General features: G+C 40.4%; 1 protein-coding gene across 7 annotated transcripts in view; it reads left to right on the top strand.

Annotated features, from left to right (window-relative positions):
- LOC126918608 (cell adhesion molecule Dscam2-like) overlaps positions 1-12036 on the top strand; it is a 162501-nt gene that overhangs the window by 131958 nt on the left and 18507 nt on the right. For all 7 annotated transcript variants that reach the window (XM_050726683.1, XM_050726679.1, XM_050726680.1 and 4 more), the window contains 6 exons: positions 42-221; positions 1691-1838; positions 3088-3386; positions 9265-9413; positions 9642-9796; positions 10714-10895. In XM_050726683.1, the coding sequence (XP_050582640.1) occupies positions 42-221; positions 1691-1838; positions 3088-3386; positions 9265-9413; positions 9642-9796; positions 10714-10895 (1113 nt within the window). The remainder of the gene's footprint in view (positions 1-41; positions 222-1690; positions 1839-3087; positions 3387-9264; positions 9414-9641; positions 9797-10713; positions 10896-12036) is intronic.

The raw sequence follows: 12036 nt of genomic DNA, 5'->3' as shown, positions 1-12036 counted from the left end.
TTAGTTTAGACGAGTAATGGCTGCTCCCTCGAAACATTCAGGCGATACACCAGGCGACTACAGAGAGCTGGGATACACTGGCACCGAGGGAGCAGGGGTTGCCGGAAACGGGTCCTTGGTGATCTCACGGGTATCCAGAGATCATGCCGGTTTCTATCTATGCCAGGCGAGCAACGGTATCGGGCCCGGCCTCAGCAAGCTCATTCGACTAACAGTTCACGGTAAAATATTCACGCAACAACAAGTTACTGCTGGCTGGATCTGTGTCAGTTTGCGAACTTGGGATTCCGGCCACGACCAGCTGCTCCGAAATTCTTCGTTTCGTGGCCGAATTTCTCAAGCTTCAGCCCAATATCACCATTCTCGATCCATACAGAGGGGAACGCCTGGCGAGGCCGATGTAGTTAATATTGCTTCATACATTCGTCTAGATTCGTTGATATAGTGAATTAATCCATTAGGAATTAATGCCGTGTTAACACCATACATATTTCATTTCCAATTTTCCTTAGTCAATTTATACAGGCTAATTAATCCTTCTTTATTTTTTAACATCGTGATTATAGAAAGAAATTTGGGAGATATGATTAATATTTAGGCTACGGATTTGTATAGGGGGAATTTAAAAATGCACGGGAAATATAAAATATTAAATACAAGAAAATATTCAGAGTAGTCACTATAATATTTACTAGCAGAAAGAGACTTTTATATAGATTCCATTTCTTTAACAGTGTTTATAAAAGATGAATATGCATAAATATTCTTTTCCTGCTTAAGTAAATTTTACAATTTTACAAAATTTGGACAAACTGGGATATATATATTAAACATATTAAATATATAATATACATATATATTAAATTATGATATATAAATTGATTAAAGTTTGAATTCTATTTCATTTCAGTCAGTAACTAAAGAAATGCGATGACACAATGAGAAACACAGGCCGCATGTTGCTCGTAGTCACGCAAATAGGGACTCAATTTATGCAATTCAAGGAAAATGGATTTTGTAATTTATCGTCCCGTCTAACCATACATTTTTCGGTGAATTGAACATAAATATACGTGGAAATGTTTCATTTCTTTATCTACGATATTACTATTTTTGTTCAAACTAATATTTCTAGTAATCAATCACTTTTGATTCACGTTGAAATATAAACTTCTGCCCTGAACTCGCCATTCGAATTAAAAATTTCCTGACTTAATTTCTTTATTTAGATCTATCTATATCTGCTTCTATTTCTGGTAAGAATGAATTAAACAATGGATTAAAAGATAGAAATTAACCTAGCTGATATTGATTTATCTTTCTGCATGAAATAGAGGACGTCCTTAATCTTCAATAAGTGGTAAATCTATGTTTCCAATAATTTTCATAACGCTTTTTCCAGATTTAAACTCGTATTAAAGAAATCACATTAACATTCTGATTATTCGACCAATAATTGGCTTTTGATATGTTTATTCACAAATCTTCTTAAAATCTAACATGTATAATTTACGGTAATTTCTTTATTTTCTATTGAAGAGACAATCTTGTTAATCGGTTACTAGAAATATCGTAAAATTTTCGTTTAAGTAATATAATTTCGTACATCGTTCTACACGTTTGGCGTTCCTCTTGGCAAGAAACGATAGATAGAAATGAGAACACTAACAATTTGTAATGCTCGAAACAGCGGGCCCTCAAGTATCAGTGAAAACGCGGCAGGAATCAGTCCGACGAGGAGAGAGCGTGACATTGCGCTGCGAAGCCGAAGGAGACGAACCTCTTGATCTCAGTTGGCGTGCACGTGACAGCAGAGTGGACCCCAACTACGATGTTAGGTTTGTATCGAAATTAATCAAGCCCATTCCCTCCCATACACACTGCAGCTTACATTATGAACGATCGATGAGAATGACACTTCGATCTCCCATCGATCTCGATTGACAGAGAGACACAGGTTAATTACAATGCTAGTCAGTCGAGACAGGCCAATTGATTAACATGTTGCGTGTCCATCGTCGAAGAATACCATTCTCAATGGAGATCGATCAAAAGAATCTGCTTCCGAAATTTCTATATATTTTAAATCAAACAAAAGCATCGAAGAGAATTAGTTAGACGCAGTTCAAGTAGAGTTTCCTCAAGGGATTCTGCTGGTACAACACTCCGTCGGTTCCACTCCACGAAGCATGTGACTGAGCGCCATAGTTGGAGAGTTTCCGCAGAACATTTTCCCAACAGCTCGCTCTGCATCGTGCTCCTTCATTACAAAATTATTCGGCGCATCCCTTGTTGCGTCGCTCGCTAACTTTCGCTCACGCAAAATTACTCGAGCACCGCGACATAGCAACGTTTATCAATAAATTTCTAGCGATATAGTCTTCTAGCATATCTATTAGATCCACGGATACGCGTGGTCGTGCATCCATTACGGCGAAATAGGAAAACGGATGAACACAATCGATAGTCGCCTGTGAGAATTGTCGTTCTAATGAATAAGACATCTGTAGAATGATGTAACTATTCTCATTTTGATTGTTCTGACGTATTCGCTCTGATGAATGAAATACTTGAAAGATAACGTAAGAATAGAACTGAAGAATAATGCATCTACTTTCATAAAAGTCTATGTATAATTTGATTGCTCTGATGTATTCGTTCTATTCATTCTATTTACTCGCGAGGATGTGTAGATAGCCAACGATGGCTAGTGGCTCGAAGTCGCGTGTACTTGGTGGAAACGATATAACGAGATCATAGACTAAAATGTTAACTAGGATCGGCGATTAATCTAGAATTTCAGAGATGCGAAGTTATATAAATGTTTAAACAATTCCGCCAAACAGTACTTATTTAGCTATCAAAAAATTTATTTTTTATTCTCTAATCTTTATTCTTCACCGTTCGTTTTATTTTCGTTTTAAATTTTTGCGGTCAAGGTAATTTTCTGGTGGTACTACTAACTAGTTGGAGCAAGTACGAACTAGGTAAATGCACATTTACCGTCGCCATCCGAAGAGAAATTTTAAACAACTGTGTCAAAGTAGCGGCCAGTTAATGAAACTTACTCTACTTTTTCATTTGTAGATATACGATAGACAACCAGAAGGTGTCAGGAAGGGTGATCTCCGAATTACGTATCACTCAGGCGAACCACATAGACCGTGGGGACTACATGTGCGTAGCGACGAATGCTTACGGGCATGCCAGAGCGAGCATCAAGCTGCTGGTTCAGGAGCCACCGAATTTTCCCCGGAATTTACACGTAGCCGAGCAAGGGAGCAGATCGTTGCTGTTGGCCTGGTCGTCGCCGTCCAGCGAGCAGGATCCAGCGCACGCCAGCTCGCCTATAACCAACTACATCGTGCAGTACAAGGAGGCGCAGGGTAGGTTGGCTGATTCGCTTTGTTCGCCGTACAGTACACGGCCGCCACGGTGTATCGGGTAACGCGCGTGATTATCGATCGAGGAACGGCGGCTGTCCAATGGACATCACCTGGGACGTCACGTCGCGGGAAGCTTATCACCGGATCTTCCAAAATCTTTGCAAATCTTTTTATATATGTACATTGAATGAATTTGAAAGCCTTTCGCTGAGGAATTTGATTAAATCCTTTCAGTGTTAAGATATCTAATGAGGCAGGTTTATCGAACATTATTTTCTTCTTACTAGATCGTAGATGTCGATGCCTTCATGGATAATTTAAAGTAAATAGTGTAGCTTTATTTGAAATGTTTCTTGAGATAATGAAAAGTTCAAAAGGCACACTGTGTGCAAAGCGCGTATAATTTACAAGAATACATGAAATATTCAGAGTAAAACGTTCGTTATAATATTTAGTGAATGAGACAGATCTCTATTTAGGTTAATTGCGTTCATAAAAGTATGAAATTGCATAAACATTTGCCATCCACTTTTTGCGGTGGAGCAAATGCTGTGCAAATTTTTCATTTCTGGTACAAACTATATTAAATTACACTTGAAATTATTTGAAACGCAAAATGCACAGGCTTCAGAATTTTCTGATTCGCAATTTATATCATTCATTAGAGACGTCGAAATAGAACAAATTATATTTTTCATATTTAAAAATTAATAAATTTCTTGAATGCGTGCTGAATCGCATCTCGTCCTAGATTCATAGAAGAAAAATAAGTTGAACGTTTTTTAAACAGAGGAGAGAGATACAAAAGTAGTTTGTTGCTACTGCGTCTTTTTTATATCCGCGTTTACAACAGATTAGCTCAATCGATTTCCAACCTAGTTGCAGTCCAGTTCCAGTGGTGTATGCAATATTAATTAAGTTGATCGTGTAATCACTGATCAGTCGACAATGGATTAACAATTGCAGAAATATCTAAATTAAACTAGACTAAATATAATATTAATAGCCGTGTTGAACGTTAAAATTTCACACAACGAAGCTTTGGTATACATCTTTTAATTGAGTCGATCGATAAATAGTTAATTAACATAAATGTACATCGACAAAAACCATATTGGTCGTACAAATTAGTTCACAGTGGCCATGAAATGATTTTAAACGTTTTCGTTCATTGACGTAAACGTGCCGCATAATGAGCAATTTTTCGAAACTCTTAAACATTCGACAATCGTAAACAATCGTAATACCACGAGCTTCGATCCATAACGCTGAAAGGGTTAATTAAAATTAATTTGAACTTGATCGGTGGTTTGGTGATGAGATTCGATGTGGTATGTTGGTTCCGTTTGATGGGATGGAAATGAGGAGGTCACTGGACTGAGCTTCCTGCGACGTTACAGCTTGCCTCGAGACAGAGAGGCGTGTCTCGGGAGCGTGTACTGCGCCGTGACTTCGATTGATCGTGGTCAAATACGCGTATCGATGACATATGGATAGGCGTTCGGACCCGTGAGCTTCGTGCCGACTCGGAATTGGCAATGGGATCGAATTCACACTGCGGACAAGGACGTTAGACTCATTCCTATCATTAGATTCGCATACTCATAGTGCACTCGTTGACGTTCCGAAACGTGTTCACACCACTTCCGTGAGATTCTTTACCTATTACTTCGGGAATAAGAAACGGTAGATGTTTTGCAGGCGATTTCTAGTCGAATATTGCGTTTTGCGCTAATTCCGTTTTGAAGTTGAAGTTTTCCAATAGCTTTCTTCGTCTTGAAAAATAGTACAGAACTACTCTGCTCGAAACAATTAGAAGATCGATGCTGCAGACGGCTCTATTGCACTCACCAAGTAGACAGAAATGGAGAAGTCTTACATTATCGATTATGGCGAAAAATAACTTGATAACAAATATTGGCAATAACGTAATTCGTTGCGCATCAACTTGATACTATCCCTTTATTCTGAGGTGAAAGAAAGTAAAAGGGTTGCTGGATGTTTTCTTCAGGTAGTAATGTTCGATCGCATCACGCAGTTCCTAAGCGGCTACGTGCCCTGCACTATGATGAAAGCCGATACGCTAAAGGAAATAGATATACCAATGTTGTTTGTTGGATTACAGTTGGGTTGTCTAAGTTTGGCAACGCTACATCGGATCTCTTTCGTGTAGTACAACGTATCTCAAACTTGAGATCATTTTCCAGCCACTCGCGGTCAATGTTCCAGAAACTGTATGTCCTCGGAAAAATATGACAGATTAGATAGAGGCCAAGAGAAAACCTATCTGGAAGTGTATTAATTTCAGATATCGAAAAAAAGGCCGAAGATCGATCCGGAGGATTCTAACCTATTTCTTCGACCAGATACAGATAACTGAATCTTTATAGAGCCAGGTGATTTATTGCTTTGACATGTACGCCAGGAAAAAGACTCCCTGAAAGCTTCTTTGGAATTCAAATAGCGACCTCTTCTCGCTTGTGACGGTGTTATCCATCGCGTTACTAAGATCCATCTTGGTGTTCCTCGACTTTGCCGATGTCGTTTGACTCGTTCATAACGATTTCCGTGGGGAACGTGTCAGACATTATTCATACCTCACAACCATCAGAACGTCTTCGTTATTTTTCACTGGATACCCATTTTCTTCTCGTAACTCTTTCTATCTTTTCTATCTCTGACTTGATTTCTCCTGGTTTTCGTCGAGCATTCCTTAATCGATCGCGAAACTCGAGCACCAGGCTCCCGACGAATCCGTGTGAAATTTGAGAAACGCTGTGCAGGGTCTTCTGTCTGTTTCCCGATCGATTCCTCGACGCGAGATATTCGCAGCCAGGAAAAGGTCCTTACAGATTTTTGAATATTTAGGGCAATATCGCTTCAAGGGATCGAAGAGTACCGTCGTTCCAGAGATACCAAACTGAAGGACTCGTTCCGATTCCATTCAACTTACTTCCAGCCGTATTCCATGTTTCAATGCAAAATCATCGTCGACGATCTGGTATCGACGCGTTCAGTCGCTCAAAAATCTTTCATATACGGTGTTTTAAAAAAAAAAAAATTGGAGACAGGCCGTCAAAGCGTCTAGTATTCATCAAAACACTAATGTGTTGTACGAAGAGTATGTTTTCGTTAAAAAAATAAAATATCTATATTTCTAGATTCCATATATATTTTCAGATTGGCTTTAAATTTTCGAACTAGTGTATGCTGGTGAACTCAACAAACAATATATTGAGATAGATAATATCTCACTGATGAAAATATCTGACTCCGAAATCAAAGGATAGTTGTATCCTTTTTTACCTGTTTTTATCGCTACATGCACCTGTCCACAACTTTTTGAAACAACCTATACGTCCTACAAAGTTTCTTGATCGACTTTTTTTCATTGAATTCGACACGCACGAGAGAGAAGGAAAATTTCATTACGATCACGACAGTTTTCATTTGGGCTATCTTTTGTTTACACGAACTTCCTCCGTCTGGTCTCTATATTTTAATTGCTTTCCATCCACAAGCACGATCGTCGTTTCATTACAGGCCGGCCGTCGGAAGGAGTTTGATTCGTAATATCTCGGCGGTGCCACATTAAGACTCCATTATTGGACTGTCAAGCTGGATCTCGAATTTAATCAATAGCCTGGCTGGCTAGCTGCGGGGGCAATCGGAGGGAATGAAATTATAGCGCAATATGGCAAACAATATATAATCAATCCGGGCCAACGATCGTATGCCAGAATCCGTGGTTTCTTTCGTGTGATTCGTCGCTGATTGGAACCACAAACCTTTGACGTACGGCTTTCTCTACAGTTTCCAAAGCTTTCCTACCTTTTTATCGACTTCTCTCGATTCCCCTAGCTGGAATAGCTGTCGGCCAACAAAATAATAAACGATGATCCCGCAGAACGGCCGCGAAACGAGCCAATTCGCAGCCCCGGTTGGTTTTTACATTTTAATGGAAAAATTAATTTCGAAGCGCCGCAGTCGACTCTCCCTTAGCTGTAGCAGGACTTCCGGCTGTGAACCACGGCGCGTACACAGGGCGAAAGTTTTTCAATTTTCGTGAAAGCCAAAGCCGCCCTACCTTCGCAAGTTTTGTTAGCCATCGAATCAAACGCGTATTGTCGATGGAGAACCGGTCAACGAAAGGCTGGTTCGCAGAAAGGGCCTGCAGTTCGCTCGTATCCAACGGTTATTCGACGATATTTAATTACGCCGCGTGGAATGACCCGTTTTTTCGAGCAACACGAACAGAGAGCCAGGCGAAGGGTGTTATATCGAGCGAAGCGAAGGGTGGGTCACGGTTTTCATAAAAGCGTGCCACGAGAAGGAAGTCGAAGTTTGCCGCAAAGTTGACGCTGTGCTTCTTCTCTCTGTCTTCTGCCTTTATTTTCTCCGCCGGTGGAAAGTTCTCTTTCAAAGCGTCGAACACCCCGCACACAAACTCTATCTATCTCTTTCCCCTTTTCCTCTCACTCGCTCTCCTTCTCTGTTCAGGCCTCGCCTACCCGCCCTCAGGATCCAGTCCCTCGTTAACTTCGGATGTCCTCATTTACGCCTAATCGACTCGAATCGCCTGGCCGCTGCTAAATTATCGAACTTAACACATGGAAGGACAGCGGCCTGTCGTGGTGTGAACGCGCGTGAAACACGTTTTCAGGGCAAGCACCGAGTCGGGTATTCGCTATCACTGCCGCCCCCGGGATTTCTTCTTGCTGCCACCCCTGACCATATCGATCGTACGAACTCGATCATTCTACTATTCATAGTCGACGACGAATATTTCACCCGTTTCTTTATCCGAACGTCGGAATTGAAATTAAATATACACGATTTTAATTTTGATTTTCCTTTCTTTCCTTTTTTTGTCCGTTTTTATTGTCAGAGCAAAGCGTGATAGTAATGGAATTTTTATTCATATAAACGGGTATCGAGGGCACGCGATAAAAGAAGTTCATAGAACCGAAAATATTGCATTTTTGTTCAATCACAGCGGAACGCATTTGATTAACTTGCTTCAAAATTTCGGAAATACGTACCACGTGATATTACTTTATTGAAGTTTTGGTCCTCCTTTTTCTTCAGTTTTTTCGTCGACCATGGATCGCCTGTTCGTTCGCACGTTCGATTTTTCGACTGCTTCGAGGCGGATTACCGCTACTCTGCCCGTCCGCGATATCAGCCAGTTAATTCTCTTTTTCTGTTTGAGATAACTTCGTTTTCAATGACGTCTAACATGGCCGCTTGACGAATCTTTCAATTTTCGAAGCTTCTGAGCCAACGATGATAAAACTAAAAACGAAGTTAGTTAATAAGATCTGCGAAAAGAAAACGCAACAGTTACGTTCTTGGTGTTCCGTACAAGGTTACTATTTTTAACTGAAGTTTCCTTGGACTGAAAAAGCATAGAAAATGTCGAAAGGAAGTTTATCGATATTATTAGGATACACGTCGCAACAGACGTTCAACATAGACACATCGAGTTTAAATTGAATTCGATATACTTCCATCTTCGAAGTTTCGATAAGTCAGCGAACTTTGCAACGAGGAAACGCGATCGTTGCTTTTTCTTCGCAAATTTGTTTCCTTTGCGCCATTGAAAGCAACGAAGAATCCTTCAACTGACGTCGATTATGTTTCTTTTTCCTTTAACTCGATGGAAAAGGACGAAACTGAAAACGACGCGTAGTTTCACCGTGAACTGATAGAATAAAAAAAGGTGTGACTATGGTAGCGCGCCTCGGGGCGGGACGAAAGTTCGCGTACATATGTTTCGTGCGGCGCGTGAAAGCTGTGCGTCGTAAGTCCGTCGACTATCCTAGCGATCAACGATGCACAAGCCCTCTAAGCGTTGTCGTTGCCTTTTGCTGGAAAGACGTGTGGCATGAGCACAACACGCAGAAGATGGTGGCAGGGGACAACACGGTCGCGCTGGTGTCGCCTCTAAAACCGGCGACCTCCTACCACTTTCGGGTGCTTGCGGAAAATCACCTTGGAACATCAGCGCCAAGCGACATCCTTCATGTCAGTATCAAACATTTCAGCATGTCTCAAAAAAAAAAGAAAAAGAAAAAAAAAGAAAAGAAAGCAAATTTTATCATTGTATTCATATTATGTCCATCTATTCGTTCAGTTCGAACACGACCCTCATTTCGTTTAACTTTCTCATCGTTTCCCTTTTCACTCGGTCCACGCGTCTCCGTTCGATCGAATAAAAAACGACCACGACAACGGAAACCAACGACACAACAGGCCCAAACGGACGGCGAAATTCCTGGCGGACCACCTAGACACGTTATCGCTGAGCCTTTAGGACCGCAGCAAGTGAAGGTCACCTGGCAACCACCGGATCGATCCCTCTGGAATGGTGAACTTCTCGGATACACCATCAGCTACACCAATCTCGGGTATCGTTATCCGCTTACGGCTATTTAGAATAGTTTCTAGCACACTTCGGGACCGTAGAATTTAGAAGAGAAGGGATGTGGTCCCGATGAGGGGCTCGAATCTTCGTCGATTATCACGGCGATTCCGTCGACAATGGAAGGACGATCGGTTCGCGTTTCCGCCGCCGCGGATAATAGCCGTGCTTTGTTCTCGTAACAGATGTTTCGCGGACGTTCGTTACTTTTCCGCCTTTATGAAACGTTCAATTTATTTCGATGTTCATTACGATGTTCGTACTGGCGATTATTAAACCGGGTTACGTATCGCGGGCACCAATTTAAAATAAGACAAATTCAATTGCCTAACTGGATATTATGATCTTGATTATTTCCGCCTAAAGATAGTGGCGAATATTTTTCAAACACACGTAAATCTACGTACGAAAGGTCGAATATACATCAACAAAATTCCTGTGGCTTCTTTGTAAGAGAATCCCAAGGAGACTTAAAAATTGACATCCTGAACTGGGATACTTTCTCCAGACTTTCCACGAGAAATTCTCGAGAAAATGTAATAACGTCGCTGGAACACGACAGCAGAATGGATTTGAACGAAGTTCATCGTTAACCATTACTAAACGATGGAATTTCTTCGTTGTCGGAATTCCATGGACTCTCGATTGTAATTCGCGAAGAATCGCGTCGGTTCGTTAAGCGATGACGGAAACGCGTGCCCTGTTCTTTCGTCTACGAGATATTTCATATTGACTAGGAAGATATATACGGACATCAAGAAGAGGAGGGGGATAGGGGAAGTTGGAAAAATCAGCAGACTATTTCTCGCTCTAGTTTTCACGAAATGGCTTTAAGTATCGTAGCGTTCCTTTTCGCGCTTTATCTTTCTGCCTCGAGGAACACCGATCGTGGCATTATTTCAGAGGGAATGATCAATCGGTGAACATCACCAGAGTGGGAATCACGGGAAACGGGGATGGCACCTACGATTATAGGTTAACCGGCCTCCGAAAGTACACACAGTACAGCGTGGTGGTGAAGGCGTTCAATAATAAAGGCGACGGTCCAGGATCTGATCCGGTGTCGGTGCAGACCCTCGAAGACGGTGAGCAAACGATATCAAGGTTATTTCCCTTTTGTTTTCTGTTCACTTCCCCCTGCTATTGCTGTATTATTTGCTATTTATTCTTCCCCTTCTCGTAACGCTATCGTTTCAGTTTTGTGAATATTTCCTTTCTCAGCAATGTTCAAGTTAGAGTTTTATTTAATAAGCTTGGATTATCGTATGTTTTATATCGTCTGTTTTATTAACCACCATTGTTTCATTGTCTACCGTTTTATTCTCTTACAATATAAATATGTAATATTTAAATGTTAGTTTATGAGAAAAACGTTGTTAATCTTGAGATGTTTGCGAAATTGAACTGTAAAAGTGAGATATTTAAGTGGGATAGGAATTTTCATGGTCAACAACGGTATTACAATTCTTAGATTGTTATATTTAATAACACTATATTAGTCCTTAAAAACAATATCACAATTCAAAATAGAGTTTCAGTCCTTTCTATAATAGCATGCAATGCATATATAAATAATATTTTCTTACAGACCTTCAAAATCTAGAGACTATTAACTAATTCGTAAAGGAACAAGTATCTTTCATTAATACTTGAGTAATAAATTACTTTCTATTTAAACTAATTTCTAGAAAAATATACTTTTCCTAGTTTCATCGTGCTTGTGATAAACCGACAATAGAATTATTAATATCTCTCAGATAGATTAAAAAAAAATTAAAAATATAGTACCTGTTTATTTAATCGCACAACAAAATAGGGAGGCAGTTTTACTAATACAGACTTGCTCGGCATGGTATGAAATTTATAAATTGAAAATGTGCTGTTCTGTGAAGTAGGAAAGATATAACTTAGCATGTTTCTTCCCTGTGGTTTTCGTATAACAAAATACGCAAGGTGGAGAAATAGCTTTGTTGCCTGCAAATTAAACGGATCCTCGAACGTCCTCCTCCGAATAAGAAATAACTTACGGTATTTCCAAGTTAGAACGGACGCATTTCCCTTGCCTCAACGAATCGTGATAAAGGATAATCGGGGACTTCAGCAATTTCCGGGTAAATATACAACAGAATACAGCGCGTTTCCCAGCGCTGATGAGGCCAAAGACTCGTGCTTTGCCGCAAAACAATGAAATTAATTTTCGCGGCAGCGGTTTACACCCGTAAAGCC

The sequence above is a fragment of the Bombus affinis genome, chromosome 7, assembly GCF_024516045.1.
Source record: "Bombus affinis isolate iyBomAffi1 chromosome 7, iyBomAffi1.2, whole genome shotgun sequence".
NCBI classification, from domain to species: domain Eukaryota; kingdom Metazoa; phylum Arthropoda; class Insecta; order Hymenoptera; family Apidae; genus Bombus; species Bombus affinis.
The sequence above is the reverse complement of the archived record's forward strand: the minus strand, read 5'-3'. Positions and strand labels throughout refer to the sequence as shown.